General features: G+C 42.6%; 2 protein-coding genes across 6 annotated transcripts in view; one reads left to right on the top strand and one right to left on the bottom strand.

Annotated features, from left to right (window-relative positions):
- LOC120893400 overlaps positions 1-2,073 on the top strand; it is a 115,805-nt gene extending 113,732 nt beyond the window's left edge. For all 5 annotated transcript variants that reach the window (XM_040295245.1, XM_040295249.1, XM_040295246.1 and 2 more), the window contains exon 13: positions 446-2,073. In XM_040295245.1, coding sequence (XP_040151179.1) covers positions 446-628 — 183 coding nt within the window. In that variant the 3' untranslated portion in view covers positions 629-2,073. The remainder of the gene's footprint in view (positions 1-445) is intronic.
- Positions 2,074-2,156: 83 nt separating this feature from the next.
- The window catches only part of LOC120893399 (fibrillin-2-like), a 99,820-nt gene continuing 79,707 nt past the window's right edge, over positions 2,157-22,269 (bottom strand). The window contains exons 11-13 of the mRNA XM_040295244.1: positions 22,121-22,260; positions 3,109-3,268; positions 2,157-2,926 (exon numbers count right to left, since the gene is read on the bottom strand). Of these exons, the coding sequence (XP_040151178.1) occupies positions 2,622-2,926; positions 3,109-3,268; positions 22,121-22,260 (605 nt within the window). The 3' untranslated portion in view covers positions 2,157-2,621. The remainder of the gene's footprint in view (positions 2,927-3,108; positions 3,269-22,120; positions 22,261-22,269) is intronic.

Below are 22,269 nucleotides of genomic sequence, written 5' to 3' on the forward strand. Positions count from 1 at the left end.
CTAAAAGTATGCAATGTTGTAAATTCGCAATTGGAATTTAAATTATTTTAAATTATTTCAGATCATTATTCCGTACATTTTTAACAATGCAAAGTATTTTGGTAGCTAAATTATTATAAAACATTTTAAGACAGAGAATCCCACAAACACGTTCAATAGTAGTCGTCACTCATAAAAAAATAGTCTAGATAAAAAAAAGTTAAAAGTTCTACTGCAATGTCATATTTTAACGCTTTATAGCACTTCCAGATAATCTTAATTGCTTTCACTGAAAAACAATGACCATATCATTTAAATTCCAAATTCGATTGGAAAAAAACTTATAATAAGCATAAAAGTTTTATTTGTGCATACCTTTAGGCGCCTAATATCTTAAGTGTTATTCATAATATAAAAATTTAATTTTTCATCCACAATCTGTTTTCATTCCATGAAACAAAAACAGAGCCCCGGAACGGACTTTGGCGCTGGCAGTCATTTAATCACGTACGAAGCGCACGACGACGCGGAATGGAAGAGCAAGTGCGTCTTCAAGATCGTCGTGAACGTGAACCCCGACCAGCAGCAGCAACCAACGGCACAGTCGCACTTCCAGCTACCGATACTGTACAATCGGTTCTACTTCTAAAACAGATCGTGGCCATCACCAGGACCAGGCAGCACGGCATAGCGTGCGCTCGCCGCATTGTACAGATTGGAGAGGTGTGCATATTATACAAGAAGACTAGAGCAAGCAGGTTTTTCGTAGGTACCGTTTGGCGATGGGCAAGTTTTTGTGGACAGCAAACAAGCAAAACACAAGGTAGGCAAAACAAAAGCTTTTTACGTCGCCACCAAGGCCAGCGCGGTGCTTGAATAAGTGGAATACAATAATGCAAGAGTTTATGCTATACAACTGAGCCGTGAAAAGGGGATGCAAATAAAAGGGAGCAAGTAATACGAGACCGAATGTGTGTGAAATTACGTTGAAAAAGGAAGAACCATTACTTCTGAGTGCACGCTTTCATCACACTCGGCAGCATTGTTGCTTGCACACTCACTCACACCCCTGCTCGCGAGGTGAGTTGGAGAGAGAGATTATACATAACAAGCAAATATCAAGTCGTACATATACAGATCCTAAGGTTTAGTTTGATAAGAATATTTAGCCGTAAGCCATTCAGTATATTAAAGCAAAACACACATTGCGGTGCGAGTTTTGGCGAGCGATTATCATTCGGTGGATGAAAGGTTTAATCATAAAACCCCAAATCAATATACACGACAGTCTAAACAGTGGTGGTAGCAGTTTCTGTTTGTTCTTTGGCCGGTGGCGTGTATGTAAATAGCATCTTACGCTGAATTTGAACATTATTTAAAAACAAACATGCAAAACAATATGTCTCAATTGAGATGAGCAGAGCAAAATATTTGATGATGAGATGAATTGCAGAAAAGAAAAATTTTCTACACAAAATAATAACATGCCCAAATTGACAACAAAAGAAAAGTAAGATACAAGTCTCTTAGCACACGGCAGAAACGAAATGGTTTGTTCTCTCCATTGCATACTTTGTAAATAGCGCTGCTTTTTTAAATCAGCGCCTTAAAGTATGCTATCCAACTGGAATTGCTACGTTAACAGCTTGTGTTTCGTCTGTTTTCAGCATAATTCTCCGACACTGGAAACACGGATGGGCAAGCTTAGACCAGCTGTCCGTTAGAATGTAGCTCTCGTGCTGGACAGGGGGAAGTAACAGATTGAACCAAAGTAGTGTGCAGCAGCAGCTTAGCGATCGTAGGGCAAACAAAGGCTTTAGTTTTGTGGTTTAAATGTAATGATAGTGCTGCAATCCCCTCCCCTACTTTCAACAGCAATTCCTTTCGAAAATTCAACACTTGTCCGGGCAGGGACAGGTTTGGGGCAGGAAGGAAAGAACATCCCGAAGCCGGACGAGCTGAACCATGTCTGTATAGAGCGTTCACCGTCCACCGATGGTACACGATGGACGATGGTTCGGCCATTCAAATATCAATAAAACGAAACCAATGGTGAAATGAATTTCAGACAAAATGGAACACACGAAAAACACACATGCCAGCCAAGTCGTGGGTGAATGAGCTTGATGATATCCGAAACAGGCATGACTCTCAGGATCACAGGTGTCCGACAACGGAACGGTAAGTTTCATTGGTTTTTATTATATTTTTATTACTTTCCAATCTAATCGATACGCTGTGAAGAAGGGTTTACAATGCCGTTTAATGCACTACAATAGTGTTGCCTTACTTATTTTTTTGTCGTGAGTAGGATATGGACCATGGAGAACATGGGTAATGCTAAAAGCCGACTTGGTGTGTTGCAAACTGCATACATTTAGGGGAATATTCGGGTAATGCAACTTGTTGCTTGCGAGGAAATCGTAGTCATTCATGATTAGAAAGCGTTTATTATTCTTATAGGCTTAAGTTTAGAGACAAGCTGTTGATATATCATAAAGGATATTTATCGACAATTAAATTAATTTTAAAAAAAGAAGACCATCAGCTAGTTTGGAATCGTACTGACTGGTTGAGGTAAGACGGTTAGAAATAGTGTTTCTTCCTTTTCACGAAACAATTGCTCTTCGCATTAGGCTCCCTTACTTCTCTGTTTTCCCTTCATCGCTATTCTTTTCTTGTGCGTGTGGTCGGCTGCGCTTTTTCAGCCAGCGACGTGGCTGTTGCTGCATGTGATGCTGATGATGCTGCTGCTGATGATGATGTTGCTGATAATGGGATGCACTCATCGGCTCGGTAGGAAGTGGCTGCAGTGGCCGCTGGGGCAAGTGGATGGCCCTCAAGGACGACGGTGAAGCACCGTCCTGATCGAAATACGGTGGCCTGGAAGTAGCCGCCACCGCCGCCGAGACCTTATCCCACGAGGAGTAGTAGCGAAGCAGATTATCTGGGAAAAGAGGGAAAAGAGGGTAGATTAGAGCCGCGTTAACCTTGCTCCGACGGCAAACGTGTTTAAGGAGCTGTTTCCATCGACATGTGCGTTTCATATTTCGCGCGGCTGCTTAAACTGTCAAGGCCAATGGCACAATGTGCTTGAGAACGGTGGCACGAGTGTCTAGTGTTACTTACTGTAACGCTGATGCTGTTGGCGTATCAGTGCCGGACTCGCGTTGGGCGACTCCTCCAGATGCTGAAGATGCTGCGCCAGCATTCGCTGCTGGTGGCGCAATCGAGCCAGCTTCTGCTTGATGCGGATGTTCTTCACCACGCAACCTTGCGGAACGTGCAGCTGTAGGGAGGGGTTAGAAAGAGGGACGTTTTTAAGAGATTGAGCATATTATACCCTCGTTGTTGTTAGCTTTTGGGTTGTCTTGAATATGCAATCGCTTAAGGCAAGCAATGAATGACATTATTTTTAAGTTTAAAACCTCGCCTAATGTTATGCAAATCGAAGTACGAAACGTCCTTTTTAAGAATGATGCATGAAAAATGTATGTAATGAAACGTTTTTACTTACCTTCAGTGCAAATTTGGTCAATAGAAGCTTATACTAAAGCATTACATTTTCATCAGCATAGTGTAACGACCAAAAATATCTAAATCATGGTAATTGATTAATTTAGGTAATAAACCATTTTTGAATTATTAACCCTTTCTCAACGTAAACCAACTGAACCAACTAACTTACCAACAAAATAGGTCTATGGCCGTTTCTAGCTGTGTCAAAATGTCCAACCATCCCATCACGCCCCACTTCCCACGAGAATCCATTTCCAATTTGATTTCCAATTCGCACAAATTAACTCATCAATCCCAACCATTTCGATGGGCTAAAAGTTTAGAAGCCAGCCGGGCAAAAAATGGAATTAATTATACCACAGCGACACCTCGACGTCTCAGGTCGACCTCGATTGAACCCGGACAACAAATAGCCCGGAAGCCCCAAAAGTCAACCGTGATCCCGTGCTCCTGCCCCGGAACTTTTACAGTGCCCAATAGACCGAAAAGTCAAATAAAGTGCACCGAACCGGCACATCGATTAGAGAGTGAAAAGGCGAGAGAAAGAGTGTCCACTTTTGTGTTACTCCGCGCGTAAACCCCCGAACAGTCCAACCCGCTCCGTTCCAGATGGTGGGAAAAGGTGGGAAAAACGAAGCCAACTGAGAACCCAACTCAACAGGGAAAGTTCAATCGAACGGGGAAATCGGAAATTGGGAGTCTGTGCGTGGCATGAGAAGTTGCACCATGCTTTGGGTTTCGTTTGACCGGCATTCGTGTGTTTGTTTATGTATGTGATTGTGTGTGGACATGTGGTTTTCGATGCGGCTACTCTCGGCCACTGTTGGGGTGAGCCCAGGGGCTGGGTGTTGTTTATTCGGATGTAAGCCGCAAATACTGTTTACCGTACACGCACACCCGTGCAGCCCCGTGGGTACGAAAGCAAATCTGCACCGACATGCGGTTTTTGAGGGCTGCACTGCAGTTGTGTGGTAGCGGCTTGGCATGTGATTGTGTGCATCGAGGAGAGCAAAAGCGCTTTACAGTACATTCACGCTGACATACTGTGTTTCATACTGTTTTTAAGCTGGTTAACGAGGTCTTTTCATATAATATAATTGAAATGTCAATTAATTTACCTACATTTAGGCGCTTTATGTTGAACATTTAATAAACACAGTAATACTCCTATCAGTATGCAATTCACATTACATAACGTTTGCAAAATGCATAGAATTGAACAACAGCGTTACCTCTTATTTAAAACGGCTAAAACGGTTGTCTGCTGGGTGCACATTTTAGCTACCTAACGACTACAGTTTGGTTTCCCCATTTTACCCTCGATGGCGCCAACTAGGACTCGCCAAAAAGGACTGCCAAAGCAGAGATTGCATGTGAAAAAGCTGTTCTACCATATCAACACGCCCACTCCTCCCCAGGACTGCTAATCAAAGCCATAACTCACGCCACACGCGAAACGCATTAATACGCACCGGCACAAAAACCGCCAATTATGTGCAACATGCACCCCCCGTTTCGTCGATACGAAACGCTAGGTGCCAGTCAAAAACACACGCACACACCGGCTAGGTCACTGTGGCGTTTGGCGTTCGGTTACCAAAGTCAATAAGCACCGAATGAAGCCACCGAATTTCCCGTCTACCCGAACGTGTAAAATTCCAATATTGTGCTACGGTGCGGGAAAATGGTGTTTGCTCATGGACGGGGAGGGGCACGGTTCCACATTGATACATTCCCTCCCGTTTCCCGGTTTTAGTTGATGCGCTTTACTGTGTGTGCTGTTGCGGAAATGAACAGGTGAAAGTTTGTGTGTGTGCGCTTTCGGAATAAGAGACTTTTGAAACTGCGTTTTAAAGTTGTAAGCTTCAGTTGGGTAAATGAAGTTGGCTCTTTTTGGCATAATTGCTACAGGATTCGTATGGTTTAATGGATTCGTGAATATTTGTTAAACAAAAAAATAAATTTTCAAAATCCATTATTGTTTGCCGATAGAAATTTGGAACAAAAAGCCTTGGAAACGACTTAATCGAACGTTACCAGTCATCAACCGATACCAAAGTTTTTACTATCATACTGCTTTTGAATTTCATACTAGCCTTGGGCAGGAGGTAACTTGGTTTAAGGTATTCAATTATAGGGAAAACGCTCAAACAAAGGCGTACAGTACATCATCGACACAATGGCATTGATATCACATAACGTTACGGGAACCTAAACGAATTTTTTCTATATTTTGTTTGAAATTTTCTCAGAATTCCCTCAATTAATACAACGCCAACAAAGAACATGATATTGGATTTTTTCATCACTAGACTTTGTTGCTTGATTGAACTTTCTAGAAATTTAATTACCGACGGATCTCGATAGTTGAACGCTTTTAAGTTGGCATGTTAGTTTTTTTTTTTAATAGAACGTTTCTATGGATGACTGACAGTTCAATCAACAAGCAAAAAATGCAAAAGCGGTATTTAAAACCCGGATTTCGAAAAATTTCCCAAACTATCAAGACATTATATGAAAAATTGCGGATTATTTTTAGAATTAATGACTTTTAAGTATTCACTTATATGAGATAAATAATGAGATATTGTACTAATGGTGTAACAAGTTAAAAAATGCTTCTTTGTTACTAAAAAAAAGTACACAAAAATAGGTTGAATAAGAATAAAAGTATCTTTTTTGTATTTTCTTATTTTTTTCTGGATTATGAGGGTTAAACATTTAAAGGGCCTTTATAGATACAAAAAAAAACATATGTTTTTCTATGGTGGCCGAAATCATTTAATTAGCTAAAACAGTTCGGTTTGTTGATTCTATTAGGGTATTGTTGTTTTGCTGTAGGTGGTTTTGTCACGAATAAAAACCACGCAACCTAATTTCATATTGATATCAAAGAAAATGCCAACAGACACATATGAAGCTGCGAAAAATAGAGACATTTGAAGTACAAAGCAAATTCCTTTTTTTTTAATACAATCTTTCCCCAAGTTGCGCGAGCTCGAGTAACGTGAATTTTTATTTTCACAGCTCAAATGTCAAATCAGTACAATTTTCTCCATCAATTTTGAAATCAAAAGTAATTTGTATTTTTTTTTTTTCAAAATATTGCAAATCTTCGTCTTTTGGCTCAACAACCGTTGTCGGTCAAGGCCTGCCTATCCCACTACTTGTAGGCTTGGCTTAAAGTGACTTATTGATCCCCCCATAGCAGGATAGTCAGTGCTACGTATGGCAGCACGCTCCACTTGGGGCTTGAACCCATAACGGTAATTCGACTTTCGCGAATATCTCCGGAACGCATTATTCACAAAACTTGGGGAAAGACTGTATTGCTAAATTAATTTTTTTCCTCAATCACTCTTTTATTCCAATTAAATAATACATAAATGCGTGATGGTCACATGGTACAGTTGTCAACTCAAGCGACTCAATAACATGCCCGTCAGGAGTTCAAGCCTAAAATGGACCGCCCCTAAAGAAACATAATACGACAGCTATAGCAACCATACCAAGAGTTTGTGTGCAACACAGTAATGAAAAAATGATACTATCTGACTAAACCTGTTTTGGTTTGGGTGTTGAGCAAGATAAAACATTGTAATAGTGCGTTTGCCTCAGTTAGAACGAACTGCAATCCAGTGCTGATTCGTATGGAAAACGCATGAAAAGAATGTAGAAAAGAGATACTAACCAGCAATGCCCAACAAATCATATTATGCATTGCTAAGAAATCCATCGAATCATCAAACAACACTTGAAACCGTTTAATCTCACAAAAAATAATAATCCACCTTTGTCGCCTGTCCTGCCACAGCACGGTGCCATTCAATATTTCTCTCATTTCCGGACGGTAAATCACTCGCGACCAAGCGATAAACAGTTTCATCCGTGCGGGCGTGGAAAACTTTTCCACCACGAGCCACCGTGTGCAGCTGCGATCGAGTCAGCAAGTGGGAAAGACGTGATAAACAAAAACAATCTTACCACCACGCCCGTCATCACCATGCACCATCATCAGCATGATTTCGGCGGCCAGGGCACTCGTAACAATCGTTTGCTCGTTTTACAACATGTCTCCGGCTTTTGTTTTGCCAGCCCCGAAGATTGGCGTTCGGGGTTGGGAGGTTTGAATTTCGCTACACGATTGTTTCTCGCTGTAACCAGCGCAAGGCGTGAGACAACACACACACACACACACACACACACACACACACACACACACACACAAGCACGAGCTGCAAATTGTGTGATACGCGAATGCAAAAACGCGTCCCGTTTTCCCCGTGATAAAACCCTCCGACACAAAGTCAACATGAAAAGTGCCCAAGAAAGCGTTTTTCTTGGGTAGAAAACTTTGTGCAGCTTCCAACGATCGGTGGTACAAACATAAATAATCGTCATACACACACATACACACACAAACACAGTTGCAAATGGCTGCTCTAGCGAAAAGAGCAGAAAGTTGCAAAACTTTACGCTCCGTTGTAGCGATTTGCTTGGAACGCAATTGAAGGGACCAACTTTTTCCCCTCCATCGGATCGGGGCTTGGATAGCTAAACGAGCTGCTCTCAACACATTTTCCACGCCATCAATGTGTGTGTGTGTGTCTTTACATAATTTTTGGTGACTGTTGAAGTCTGTTGGTGAACAAACTCATCGTCACACAGTCACCAGTTTTAAACGGGATGATCCTGCAATTCGGTTTACTTTCTCGTTAACTGCCTGCTGGGTGCAGTTGTGAGGTTTTTCTTCTTCTATTTTAAAAGATACCTTGATGATTGAACTTATTGTTAAAATGTGTAATGAAAGTGCTGTAACCAAACGCAAACTTCATAGGAGTATACAACACACTCTTTCTCAGTCGAGAGCAGCTAAGTTTATAAACTGAAAATCAGATTTATGCGTGTTAGATGCATTCTAAGGAGAACATGTTAGGCGATTGCATACTGAAAGGAACTTTAAAAAAAGACCTCAGCATGTTTTATCCCATTCTTGCTTGAATGACCTTTTTTAAAACCGCTACCTTCTAGGTCAGTATGACGTACTCAACCGTAAGCAGACTACCAAAGGAAGAAAGGTATAAAGATCAGTGCTGCAAAATGTCATGAGTATCACGAGATTTTCACCAACGAAAACAATGAACATATCCGTGGTAGCTTGATTCTCATTGCTGATACTCAATAAAAGTCCGTCATGACATGCCGAACGCGACATGCGAATTCTGGAGCCCAACGCAATACTCTGACTGACAAGCTTAGCTTAATGCCGGCGCAAGCATAATCATGACTTTTTGCCTAGATAGATAGTGGCCAAATGCCACTGTTTCAGTCATCAACACTCATGAATGAAACGAAGCTCAAATCAGATCACGTACACAACTGAGATGATCAGAGGATAAACTTAAGCAGTTGGAGAATGAATCACATGCTTGGTGACATTTATTTTAGCACCCATCTTTTGGTCACTCACTTGGTCACGACGGCGATAATCACGACATTTTAGGAATATACTGGGTGCGTCGGCTCTAACAATACAATGAGAATGTTTTCTCCCTCTATCTGTTTTGATTATCTGTAGGGTCAATCTGAGCGAGAAAACATGCCCATTTTGTTTCTTGGAACCACTCCAAGCACCAAGTCACCAAGCATGTGATGGTCGCACCAAATGTTTGAGTCTCACCTCTGATCATCACAGTAGAGCTCGTGACGCTGACATGATTTTGTTTCAACTGGAACTTGTCATGACTATGTCAGTGACATTTTGCAAAACTGATCACACCAAAAAAAAATCGTGACATAGTGACTGACCAAGCGATGGTCGCAATCACGTCATAAGCATGTATTGATCAAACGAACCGTTCAGAGTATCACCTCTGATTATCACAATTGAGTACTTGACGCTGATATGGATTTTGTTTCAGTCAGATTTGTTATTACTTTGACAGTGACATTTTGCAGCACTGCTTGAAAGCGTTAAACGCAGATTCACCCGAATTGCCATTAGGACCTTCTCGGGGCAATCAGGTGCTTCTCTTTCTCCATATGAAGTTCGGTGCCGTATGCTTGGCTCAATGACCCTACACGTCGCTCTGCTTCTCAAGCTGCTTTGCTTATTAGTGATTTGCTTTGGAACGAGATTGATAGTCCTTCATTGCCGTATTTCAGGCAATTTCCTTTAGCACAGTTGGTTGGTGTCTAAACCAAGGGATTCAGTTAAGGAATGCGTATAGTACAATATATATAGTGCAATATACACACACAAAAACCAAAAATCTCGAAAAATAATTTCCAAACTTGTAGCTCATTATTTACACAGCTACATTGTGAAGCAAAACATAAACACTCCAAAGAGTTTATTCATTACAGCGCTAACTTTCGAGCGCCCACCAACAGCTAATCAGCCAGCGCGCTCGGGTTGCACTCATTTTACCCAGTTTGCAGTTTTGCCCTTATCGAACCAACCACCCCAATCATCGACAGCAGCAGACCCAGCTTTCGTGTACTTTCGGTTATAAAGTGTAAGCAGTTTTTCCTCCGCTTTTCGGCTCGCTTTGGGTGAGAAAATGCAGCACACTTTTTGCCTTCCCATTTCACTCTGTTGGCCAACTACCCTTTCATTTTTTTTGTCGTTGCTTCCCCCGATCGACTTTTGACTAGGATGACAGCGCGTTTGTTTGTGTGTGTGTCTGTGTAAGGGTTTACACCAAATACTACAACCGAGTGTAGATAAAGTGCACAAGTTCCAGTGAACGACATGACACCTCTTCCTCCTCTTTCGGCAGTGCTTTCCGCACTGTGCCATTTTGCAAACATTTTCTAAATAATCGCTGAAAGAGCTCGAGGGAAGAGTTTTGCTTCGTTCATCCTGTGCATCTTTTTTTTTAACAAAACCATTTCATTTTACAACGCCCCCTTGCCTTTCCCCTCCCTGAGAGTCGTTTCGGAAGAATTTTTAATTAGCCTCCACACTGTGTACGCAAGCGACGGTACATGACGCAACTGCCGGAATGGAGGGAAGGATTTGAGGATGTACCGTTTGAATTTATCATGAGTCAAACTTTCGACTCCAGCATCAGCATCCAAACACCGTCAGCGCAAGGGTACAAGCCGCATTTGCACTGATAGCGGGACAGCAGTTTTTGGGAAAAATGCTCAAACCGTCAACACTGTCCAGCAAAAAAAGGGAGTAAATCAGACTAGCAAAGCGGGAGCCAAGGATGGAAAAGGAGACTAAGCTTTATGATTGGAACTAAATCAAATTTTTCGAAACTACCCTTTTTCTCCGTTCACCAGCCATCCCGGTTCTTTGTCCATGTAATGAAACGTTTTTTTTTTGCTGCCAAATTAGGACGAAACATTTTCGGGGAAGAGCAAAATGATGGGTAAAAAAGTTCACCGAGCAACCGGTCGATAATGGTTGCAGCGAATGGTATAAATTTGGTTGTTTACAGGTAGCATTTAATGAATTATCAATTACCGGCCCAAACTGAAAGCGTCTTGCCCAACAAACGGGCAACTTGTTTGCCCGTGAGCCAACGATCGCCGCGTTTCTGGGTAAAATGATTGCTTATGCATAAATAATCGTTACAGGCAGTGGAGCAGTTTGAAGAAGAACTTATTGGTGTAATATTTTTTAAATAAGTCCGGAACAAAATGAACAAAATATTTTCTAGACTTTGTTTACTTTTTGAAATACTTATGACTATCTGTTTTAAAACTCAATACCCAGCATTCTACTCAAACAATTAAACATTGACGAACGTGTTTTTTAATATTTCAAATAGTCTTTAAAAGCCCTTTAAAGACTGTTTTGACTTACACATTGCATACATTCAGGCGTATTTGAAAAAAAAATGTGCAAAACAAACATGGAAAATGCAGTCTGTCTGACAGCTGTAAGTTAAGTAGTTGCTGCATAACAATAGGCTTCGTAGCAAGGAATGTAAGCTATTGAGCAATATTTTTCAATTGTAGCTATGTTGAATGTAACAACCGATTTTTGAACAAAAATAAGGTTTGCAAGCAATTTGTAAACAATGGTAACTTGTGAAAAAATAGGTTCAAAATACAACAAAGAACAAAACTCTAAAATAACTCTGACAATTGATAGGAATAAAAGCAAATACGCCCCTTGTTTGTAAAATCAAAAGAAATAGAAAATATCAAAAATACGATACAATAAAAAAACAACAAAAAGATAGAGGAACGCTTCAACTCGAGTGCAAATCAACCGTCAAACAATGCAAAACTAACACAGTTCAACCGAAAAACAACACACCAAAAAGCAACAGCAACACAACAAGTTAAGGACAACAGCAAAAACATCTATTCCAGCTTATCAGCGTACGCAACGAGAAGAGTGGTGGTGAGCAAAACAACAACAAAAAAACAGCCAAATAATCATAACACAAAAGTTCCCAACAAAAGAAGAGAAGTGCAAGCAGAAAAAAAACCAAAAGACAAACGAGTCAAAGCAGAGCGAAACGACAGACAAACAAACAAATTGCAAATTAAAAAAAAAAGAAAAAGTTTTAAAAACACACAGCCACACAAAAGTAAAGCAAAACGCCACACATGAAAACAGCAACAAACGACAGCAAAGCCGCGTGAACGTTGCCATCGCTCGCCTACCGGCTTTGGCGGTGAGATTTGATTCAATCTGTGCTGCGTGGCGGACAGCCCCGGCTCGACCGACTCGACGAACGACGAACGCCACTGGTTCCGGGACAATCGATGGTCGTACTGCTGCTGCTGCTGCTGCTGCTGCTGCTGCTGCTGCTGCTGTTGTCGATTCTGCTGAGGGTCCTGTTCATGGCGACCCCCCTGATGGTGTGCGTGCTGACGGTGCTGATGATGAAGCAGCGGCTGGTGGCTGTGGTATTCGATATGTTGCGATTGCTGGTGCCACTGTCGCTCCAGCAGCTGTTGTTGTCGATGATGATGGTGATGTTGATGACGCTGCAAAAGTGAAACAAATGAGCCGTTCGGATAAAATCCCCATTTACGCAACAATAGAGGGAGCGGCCAACGAAGCGCACAAACCAAAAAAATAAAACGACAGTTGGACGCAGGTTGGGAAAAACGTGGTGGCCAGCGCAACCAAACGCTGCTGCTGCTGATCGCTAACTGTTTCGATGTCGATCGGAAAATGTCACATTGTCACCGTGTGTCCTGCAGCTTTGCGCTGTTTGCGTGAGTGTGTGTGCACCGTTATATGTCCTCGTACCAGTTCCAGCTAACAAATGGATGCACACGAATCGATGCTGACAATGGGAATTGAAGCCGGAAAATTGATTGATTGTGCCATTAAATTGTATGCAGCCGTAACGCACGATACAATTTATCGGCACGTGAGCTCTCTGCCATTTTTTACCCCTTTCTGCCATTGCTGTTGAGGCACTTTTCCCGATAAGGGGTTTCGGTTTTTGCTGTTGCTGTCATTCGCATCTAATAACCGCAAAGCCCCAAAAGACCACAGCACAGCATTCTGCACAGCAGTGCCGAGTGTCGCTCTCCAACAGCGACCAAAAAACCCACACAGCGAGCGAGCTCAGATGGTCGCGTGATAATTTCCCATGCAAAACGCTGTGGCTGCTGCTGTGTAGTGAGATGATTTCCCGGAAGAGATTTTCTTTTCCCCTTCGGCACAAACGCATGTGTTTTTAATTAATTTTCTTCTCCTCCTCGGCGACGCCAGCAGGTCGTGCCGCGCCCGCACCAACCGAGTGAAATTGTTGCGAAGGGATTTAAATCTCAACGGGGTGTGTGTAATTTTCAGCAGAGGACAACCGTTACACACACCGCTTTATTATCGCTTCAATTGCTATTGCTGCAGTGGTAGTGCAGTTTGCAGTGCAGCGGAAGGAAGTAAAGGTGTTGCACGGTAAATTATAATGATCGTAGGGCCCCATTTATCATCGCCCGGTGGCAATCGCGCGCGGGATTGATTCCAATTGTTCATAATTGATGATAATGCTACCCTTTTCCGATATGGGTGGCACTGTTTTTATATAAACGGTCAGCCGGCATACCGAGGCCATTCGGAGCTGTGCTTACGAACATACCAATCTGGATACGAACGATAGCTGTGAATTTCCGCAGTGGATTGAAACAGGATCCGTACGTTTACGCAATTACCAATAGAGCATAGATTAGCTGGACGTTTTAGACAAATGCATCCGGTTTTTATCAGAATTATTTGCTGGTGAGAGTGGTGTGTTATTGTTTAATGGTGTGATAGAATTCCTGCTGTGCTGTACATAAATTACATGCATTCATCACTATTCCAGCACTCTTTTGATGACAGCTACAAACAGTGTGCTAAAACTGCTTATGCTACACTCAGCTTTATTTCACTTTTACACTTTTATTTCATTAAATATTTTTAAATATTCAAAAAATAAAAATTAAACGAAATTACAACTGCTGCAAAACCGCCTAATAATCGCAACCCGAGGGCCAAAATTCTTCAACTAACGATTGGCTTCAGTTTTAATTGCACATTACTGAACTGGTTGGTTGAAGGCTACTCTTCTTTTCCCCCTTTTCACATTAGCTGGAACTCTTCTATTCACTCTTTCATACCCCATACCAAGTGATGTAAATCTGATCCATCAAACCAAGGTTTGTGTAGGAACGAGGTCAAATATCAGCCAAAATTGGTTAAGTCATCTTGGATGCCATTTAACAGCAGAAAGACCTTGAAAAATCATTAAACCCCCAAATAATTCACACAACTAGAGGTACATTGATATGGCCGCAATATGTACGGGGCGATAAAAGTAATGATGAGGTTTGATAAAGGAATCGGTAATGCACACGTTTTGCTAAAAACAAGCAAAAAGCAACCAAAATACATAAAAATAAAAAAAAAGTCGTTTGATGGGCGCGCAAAAAGTATTCGTCCATCTAGCTTTTTAATTATTTACGCTGGACAAACACTACGTAGACGTGAATTAAATGTATTATTATCAATCTGCTGGTGACTTCCTTCTAAAATAATGCATTTTTGATGTTTTATTTGCACTTCAAGCGGTCAGATAGGCACTAAAGGCGGAGGAGTTAAATGATTGGAGCATGAAGGCGCAAATCGTATCTTTAACTTATGCATAACCTATCCTACCCATTTTTGAAAGTTACAAAATGTGTGGGAGGCCTCATTCCTTGATTTGATCAGAGTTTCGCCATTTTTCTGACACTAATTGTGTGACAAACTGCCATGTGAGCAGCCATCCTTGACGGTTAATCTAACGAAAGAAGCGGTTTAATGTCCAAAAAATCAAATATTACCTAGGAATCAGTGCATTTTATGATGGCCAATAAGATAAGAAAAAGAGACGGGTCACATTTGGTTGATGGGTCATGCTGCATTTCATCGTAGCTGGTCATGTAATAGCTTGAATGAGTGAGTTGTTACAAACATATTTTGTTTGAATAATACCATACACAGAAAGTGGCCAAATCTGTTAAGGTGCATCAAATAATTCAGGAATTTATTTCAAATTAGGCTCTACTAACATATTAAAACTTAAATCGCCAAGGTCATACGGCCACCGTCTACTGTAGCGAAACCAGTCTATTAAGATGCAGCATCAACATTTCGTGTAACGGTGGCACCATGGTGTCACGATACTAGGGCTCAGTGAGGAAAGATGAACTAGAAAAATGATTCAAATTTATGGAAAAAGAGATTAGGAAACATATTCTTGCAGTTTTTAACTACTTTGAGTCTCAGTTCTGAGAAATTTTACTTAAGAAGTACTACATGTTTCAAGACCGGTCGAGCTGGAGAACATACAGAGCATTGTCATTTGCCCGAAACACCAAACCAGCTGAAACCAAACTAATGGAAATGATTTAGTAGACTCTAAATATGATATAAGTTGCCAACTTGTCAATGGAACTTGCCCACGTGAACAGGAAATGCAATCTATCTTTCTACCAGAGAATAATTGGAACAAGTCTTGTAGGATGAGTGGGTCAAAATATGCCCTTTTTGAGGTTCAAATGAGTTATGGCGTAGATCAAGTTGTCAATAATAGTCATAAATGCAATAAAAAACAACATCAGGACACTTTTTTATTCCATAACCTTTGTTGTCTAAAGCATATTACGCCTCAAACCTGATAGACGAATACTTTTTGTGCGACATTCAGACGCCTTTTTTAGTGTTTTAAATATTTTAGTTGTTATTGCACTATTTCAATGCTTATTTTTAGCAGTACTTGTGTATAGATAGTCCCTTCATCAAACCTCATCATTACTTTTAACACCCCATGCCTATTGCGGCCATAATTCGCCTTTTTCTGCAAAATATTCAGCTAGACGAATACGTTTTTACTGACTGTACATACATTTCTTCTAAAATTCATGAACAAATTAACAATCTTCTTGTGCTGATCGGATCGATTCATTGTTATAATCACATTTAAAATTTGAATCAAAAAGGGCTTTCAGATGTCAAATGGCAAATTGTTCTACATTACGGGACCTCGTTCCTACACAGCCCTTGGGGTAGGCCACGTAAGATTGGCTAGTGTTGACAGATGGTTAATATGTCTGCTTCGTTGCTTGCTCAATCAAGTTAGCTTATGTACGATCGAATTATTCTTCAAAAGCACAAGTGTCTGGTCAGAAAAGGTTTAACACAGTATTAAACGATATTTACGATGTGGATGTGAGCAATACTAAACTATCATGAATATTTCCGCTAACAAGCACAATGTTGGGGCCCTTTCCGTTTGAAGCTCGTAGGCTGAAATTTCAGCCAGTCAGCTATTTCCATTGTATAGCAGTTTTCGAGCTGCTATCTAAGTGGGTATAACATACAGGTGCGCTTATCCCAAGGTGTATGAATTTAGAAGCTGATTTTAATCGCTTCTGCTTCTGAATGAAGATTGCAAGGGTGTTTTGAGTATTCGTCAAGCCTCCAGAAAGCTCGTTTGAGAAAAAGTGTTCACCCGTTCTGCCAAAAAGTGATGTTCAAAATTGGTTATGAACAAATGCTATGAGACCACCTGGACTATATACACTTTGATTCCAGATTCCACCACCTGATCTCTTTAATGCACCTTGGAATAAATGTAAACAACACCGTGTTTTCGAGCAGGTACTCGAATTTAATTCTAGCTTTTAGGCTAAAATTTTCTAGACTGAAAATCGCAGGCTAGTTTTTTGTGTGGTTTTGTATGGATTGTTTACATGATTTCAGTCTCCAACTGTCAAACTCCATACAAAAAACTAACTAGAATCGTGAAGGCCCCCATTGTTTGCTTTAGGGACTATACCGGTGGATCAGTTTCATCGATTTTTACATACATTTAGGCGCTCCTTCTTACTGATGGTTTTGCATCGTAAAGTAGGAAACAGATCAAATATAAAACTGAAAAGCTCGTGTGCTCTCCACACCTCCCCAAATTCCCTATCCTATTAGAAACTGGCGCACCATGAAGCTGGACACAAATCCACCCAGCTCACCCAGCTCATCGTCACCCACATTGCGAAACGTCCATTGCTAATGCTACCGCTAATCACCGTATAATGCACATGTGACGTGCCGAACTGCACGTCCAAACAGTACTCCAACCCACCCATGTTATGTTGTCGCTATAAACAGATTGATGATGGTGATGACGCGCGTTAGGGGGGGGGGGGTTGGACTGTATAATTGTTTATGTTTTGGAATTAATTACGGCCATAATAATCAATACCAAACGCCAACTCGGGACCACCCTGCTGTGCGTTATGCCACTGACAGATGGAAACCGGATACGTTCGCTATTGGATCGATTAAATTATGATCCCATTCGGTGAAGCATTTCAGCATTTCCCCCACACGAAATGATGTCCGGTGCTGGAAGCGGTGGATGACGTTTGCTAAAAGTGAGCCATATTTTGCATAGTCACAGCACGCCGAACCGGGTGCGGCCACGGGGGGCTTTTACAAGGCTCATCGATATTAAAGCATGAGCAGGCGAACAAAAACTGGATGCTTCCGGGTGCAGTTAAATCATTTAAAGCACTTCCTAAAAACGAAACATCCATTTAAAGCCATTTAGTGGCTTGATCGGTATATTGCGTATTAGGCTACAGACAGGCAGGCAGGCAGAAAGAGTCTATTGTGGGAAACTACTTCTCATGCTCATGTATTTTTTATTGATCTTTGGAGTGAAGGTACACAGCGAGCTAAGCAAGGGCCGGATGCTTCAGGTTAAGTGAATTTTGCTCGTCAAAATATCCTTCCGGGAAGAGTTTTCAAGTTCGGCACGGGTTACAGTATCGTGCCTGTGATTGTTGTAGAGACGGTGGGGCTTCTGGGAAAGTTTTTTTTTTCTCCCATCTACAAACAAGGAACATGCATCATCAACTGATCAAAAGGTATGCAAACCGGTCCCGTTGCTCTGTTATCATTATCAAGCAGAGGAAAATGTGAAGCAGGATAGGAACATAGGAACCCTTTTTTTTTCAAACAAATTTGTCTTTCAGTATCCTTTGATGAACAATGCTGTTTGTAGAGCGAAACAGATACCAGGCTTTGTTAGGAATGGTCGAACGATCTATCGATAGGACGGTGAAAACCTTCCCGTGAGCTTAGAGCAGGTTTGAAATATTTATAGCATTTGGAGTGAAAGCCACTCGCAAGCCCTCGCTAAACAGGGCAGCTAAGCTCGCATGCCGACAGAATAATATATTGTCCATTTTAAAATCCCCTTCGTAAACGTAAATCGGTGCGCCGTTCGGGGCAAATCCTGCTGTGAGTGAGTTATTATTTTCCTTTCACCCCTGTGAGTGTTTTCGCTGCTAGCCGCCCCGTGCCTTCGTAACTGGCTGACCACTAGTATACAAAAACCTCAGATAATCCCGGTTTTTCCCCCTAGGTGGATGCTCCCTGTCGATTGCATAGAGTGTCAAACGGGAGCACAAACAGAAGCTTCTGAAGAATTGGGTTTGGATGTGTCAAGCTCACCCTCGAATGGCAATCCTTCCCAAACGATGTTTTGCCTTTCATCGCAGGCAAAGGTACACAAGATTGCGATAGTCATTCATTTCAGTGAAACTTTTCATTCCTTTTTCCTGCACACACGACGAGAGCAACAACAACAAAAAATCGGGGAAAAAATAAAATGCCTCATCGCCTAGAGACGGAAATCGAGCTTTTTCTGCGTACGAAAAGTGTGATATGAATACAATCAGACACACCCATGTGATGAAGGACCTGCGGATCCAGGCCGGAGAGTCCTTACGAGATGGTGATGAATACATGGCAGGATATTTTTTTTGTGTGTTTGTAGACTGTTCAGAGCAACGAAAAACGGCTCACACAAACCTACAGCCGCTCTCTATCTCCTCTTGTCAGCACCAAGCTATAAATAGGTTTCAGAAAAATGCTACCGGCGTGCAGCAAGCGATCGGAATGATCTGCCCGCCTTGTGGACAATGTGCTGTCAATGGAAAGGGACGGAGACTGTAAAAAACGTTCCATCACCAACACAACTCGTAATGCAGCGAACCACACCCGTTCGTTTGATGTCCAGTGTGCCAAATATGAGTTTACGCCATGTGCAAACCGGAAGTAGCAAACACACAAGAAGCAGATCGGTCAAAGGAACCATTGGAATGTGAGCCATCACCATCACCCGGCAACCGTTCAATCGGGAAGGAGCAACACACAAAAAACTGGGGACAAAAAACATATACACACACACGCGCGCGCGCTTCTACATCATCCCATACCAAATGCAAAGTGACCGAAGCGTGTGTGAAGCCCGCTTGACTCGAGCATATCTTTGACGAACTGCTGCGAATCGGTACCACTACGACAAAGCGGTTCCACGGCGAAACGATGCGTCCACGGACTACTTTGAAGCCTTGGAATGGTACGGAAAACATGGCGTGTGTGCGGAATGGCTGAGAAATGGAAAGAATTTCATACGCTGCATAGCTTTTGTGCCGTCAAAGCGATTGTGTCCCGTCCTATGGCGAACGAACGTCCCACGGTGGGACAATGGGGGCGTACATTGTGCATTCCTTTCAGTGTGCATTTTTCTTTGACGAAGGCGAGTGAATGATTGTCGTGTGCAAGCTACTGGGCAAAGCGTGCACGCGTCAAGAAAGCATCAATCGGAGCGCCAAACAAGCTATTAAAAATGGTCTTCCAGAAGGCGTAGAATGTTGCGACGGAAATTGCATACTTTAAGGCGAAAGTGATACGGTTGGATGACGAAAAGTATGCAATCGGCACAACAAAACGTTCCCCGTACGATGGAATACATTTAGGCGTACACACTTTTTTGTGAGATTTTTTTTTTAATTTAAGTTGTCGGCGCGATTGTGTGCGCAATGTTTTTGCCAACGTTTATAATTCTAAAGAACGTCACAAAAATTTAACAACAAAAATGATTGCTACACCAGAGGTCACAATGTGTCGGAAGCAAGGTTCACACTGAATTGAAACATCTCCGTAAAGGCAATTTTGCAATAAATTTCAGAACCATCGCTCTCAACCAATCGATTTCGAGGTAGTGAAAGCGACCTCGATGCTGCTATCAAAGCCTATACAATAACTTCATTGTCCTAGGGGCTCATCGGTACCCGTGGGCACTTAATGGAAATCCGATGTCGGCCAATTTCGCGTTGATGAGAATTACAGAACATTGCATACTCTGCGCTATTCATTCGAAACAATGATGTGCGCTCACATCGTTCACAACAGGCTTGTCAATGCTATCGAGCCACGCAACAGCTGCACGGCACGATGGAAGCTTTTTTTACTCTGCACAGCTGTACAATAATTATTTCATCTATTTGCTTATGCTCGTGCTGGATGGTTGAAATATGAGAATTAGTGCTGTTAAACAATTTAACGCTAAGAGTGGAATCCTACACACACACACGCGAGAGGGTTTCAATGATACGTGAGCTATATTTACAGAATGAGTTACTAATAAATTAATTTCACCTCAAGCAGTCAAGCATTCGCGGTCGAGAGTGTTTTATCGTGTTCACCAGCTAATAGGAAGTCAGAATTCCGAAACAGTCAGTTCAATATGAATAACACTTTTGTTACACTCAATTACCTATATCTGTGCATTGTATCTGCAATACTTTCGACCACATTATTCAATAAACTAAATCATTCTCTAAACATTCCAAACAATCTGATTATTGCAACAGAATGCACACTCGTATATGCCTAGCAGTGAATTAAAGCACCCTTTTTGTGAGCTTATTGTCAGCTGTACGCGCCAAAAAGTATGCAATCTGTACAACAAATCCATCTTGAATGTACCGCTCACTAGACAACTATCTTATTAATGGCTTTCTTAATGGATACGTTTGCTTCTTTTAACCTTCCAAGAATATCTACTCAACCTCTAGCATCTGCTGACCTTTGGCCATAAATAGACACAAATATGTCCAATAAAAACGTGATACGATACAGTCGAAAAACAAGCACCCGAAACAAACCAGCGCACCGGATGAAGAATGTCAAAGCCAAATGTAGGCCGGCACCGCCTTCCCACACAGTTTTTGTGGAGGAAACGGGCATAAGAATCACGGAAAGGTCTCGTCCATCAACCTCAATCTCTCCACACATCCACCTTCACGTGCGGGTGCTGCTTCAGTATAGCGAATAATGGCCCTAACCGTATGGAATAATTTAATAATTGCTATGCCGCTGGGCACGCCGGCTACGATGAGGTTGTGTTTGCTGGTGCTGGCCCGCCGTGATGCTACCAAGAACTCGCTGTCGTCCTAAGCTAAGTGACTGCTGCTGCTGCTGTGACAGTGGCCGATGTTCCCTGACCCAATGGAAGATGTCGATAAAATATTCAACACCGCCGGAATCGCTCACGCTGCTGTGCGAACTGGTGCCCGCGGGCGTTTCCTCCTCACAGTCGAGCTCTTCCCAGCAGGAGCACGCCACCGTTGATCGATGATGGTCGAGGATGTGTATTAGGCGCGATCGATGTACTGGCTGGTTCGGTTTGCTATTGCGATGGTCCATGCGAACAAGCGGTCGATGGTAGTGGGCGGTGGTGTTGGTACGTTTGTAAGTAGCAGCGGCAGTGGTGGTGGTGGTGGTGGTGAGGGTGGTATTAGCGTTTGTTGCGGACCGTTGCCAAGGAAGTCGACTCGAGGAAGCCACCACCGGCATGGTTGCTGCGCGGTAATCGTTCCGTAAGAGCAACCGGCCGTAACCGTTGGCGGTACGGTTGGCGAAGGTGGTCCCGGTCGGTCCCGCGGCAGATGAATGATTACCTTGACCCATTAGTGGCGTTATGAGCGCGGTCGCACCGGGTGCCCCCTGGCCGGTGCGGTTGCGACCGTGGTAATGGTGCTGATGTTCGTGGCGATAGTGATGATTGTTATGATACGACCGATGCGAGCCTACTGGCAGCAGCCCGCTCGGTTTCAGCTGTGCCTTTGGCTGCGGTGTTGGTGGTGGTGGTGGTTGTTGACGATGATAATGGGATGATAGTGGTAGCATTCGTGTATGGGGTGGTGAAGATGGTGGTGCAGGTGTAGCAAGTGGCAAGTACGCGCTCGTCTTATCGACCGAAGCGATGGGCGGCAGTCGGTGCCAAATCGTGTGTAATACAATGTGCAGTCTACTACTTACGGGATAGTTGTTGCCGTCCAGCCTGACGGGCGGTTTGCCCGGACAAATGAGGTACGATTCGTGGTTTTCCAGCCGGCTCATTTCCGCCGGCCGTCCTGCACCAAGGGGACGCCGCGGTTCCGGTGCCTCCACCGGAGCGGCTGCAAATG

Source organism: Anopheles arabiensis, chromosome 2 (assembly GCF_016920715.1).
Source record: "Anopheles arabiensis isolate DONGOLA chromosome 2, AaraD3, whole genome shotgun sequence".
NCBI classification, from domain to species: Eukaryota; Metazoa; Arthropoda; class Insecta; order Diptera; family Culicidae; genus Anopheles; species Anopheles arabiensis.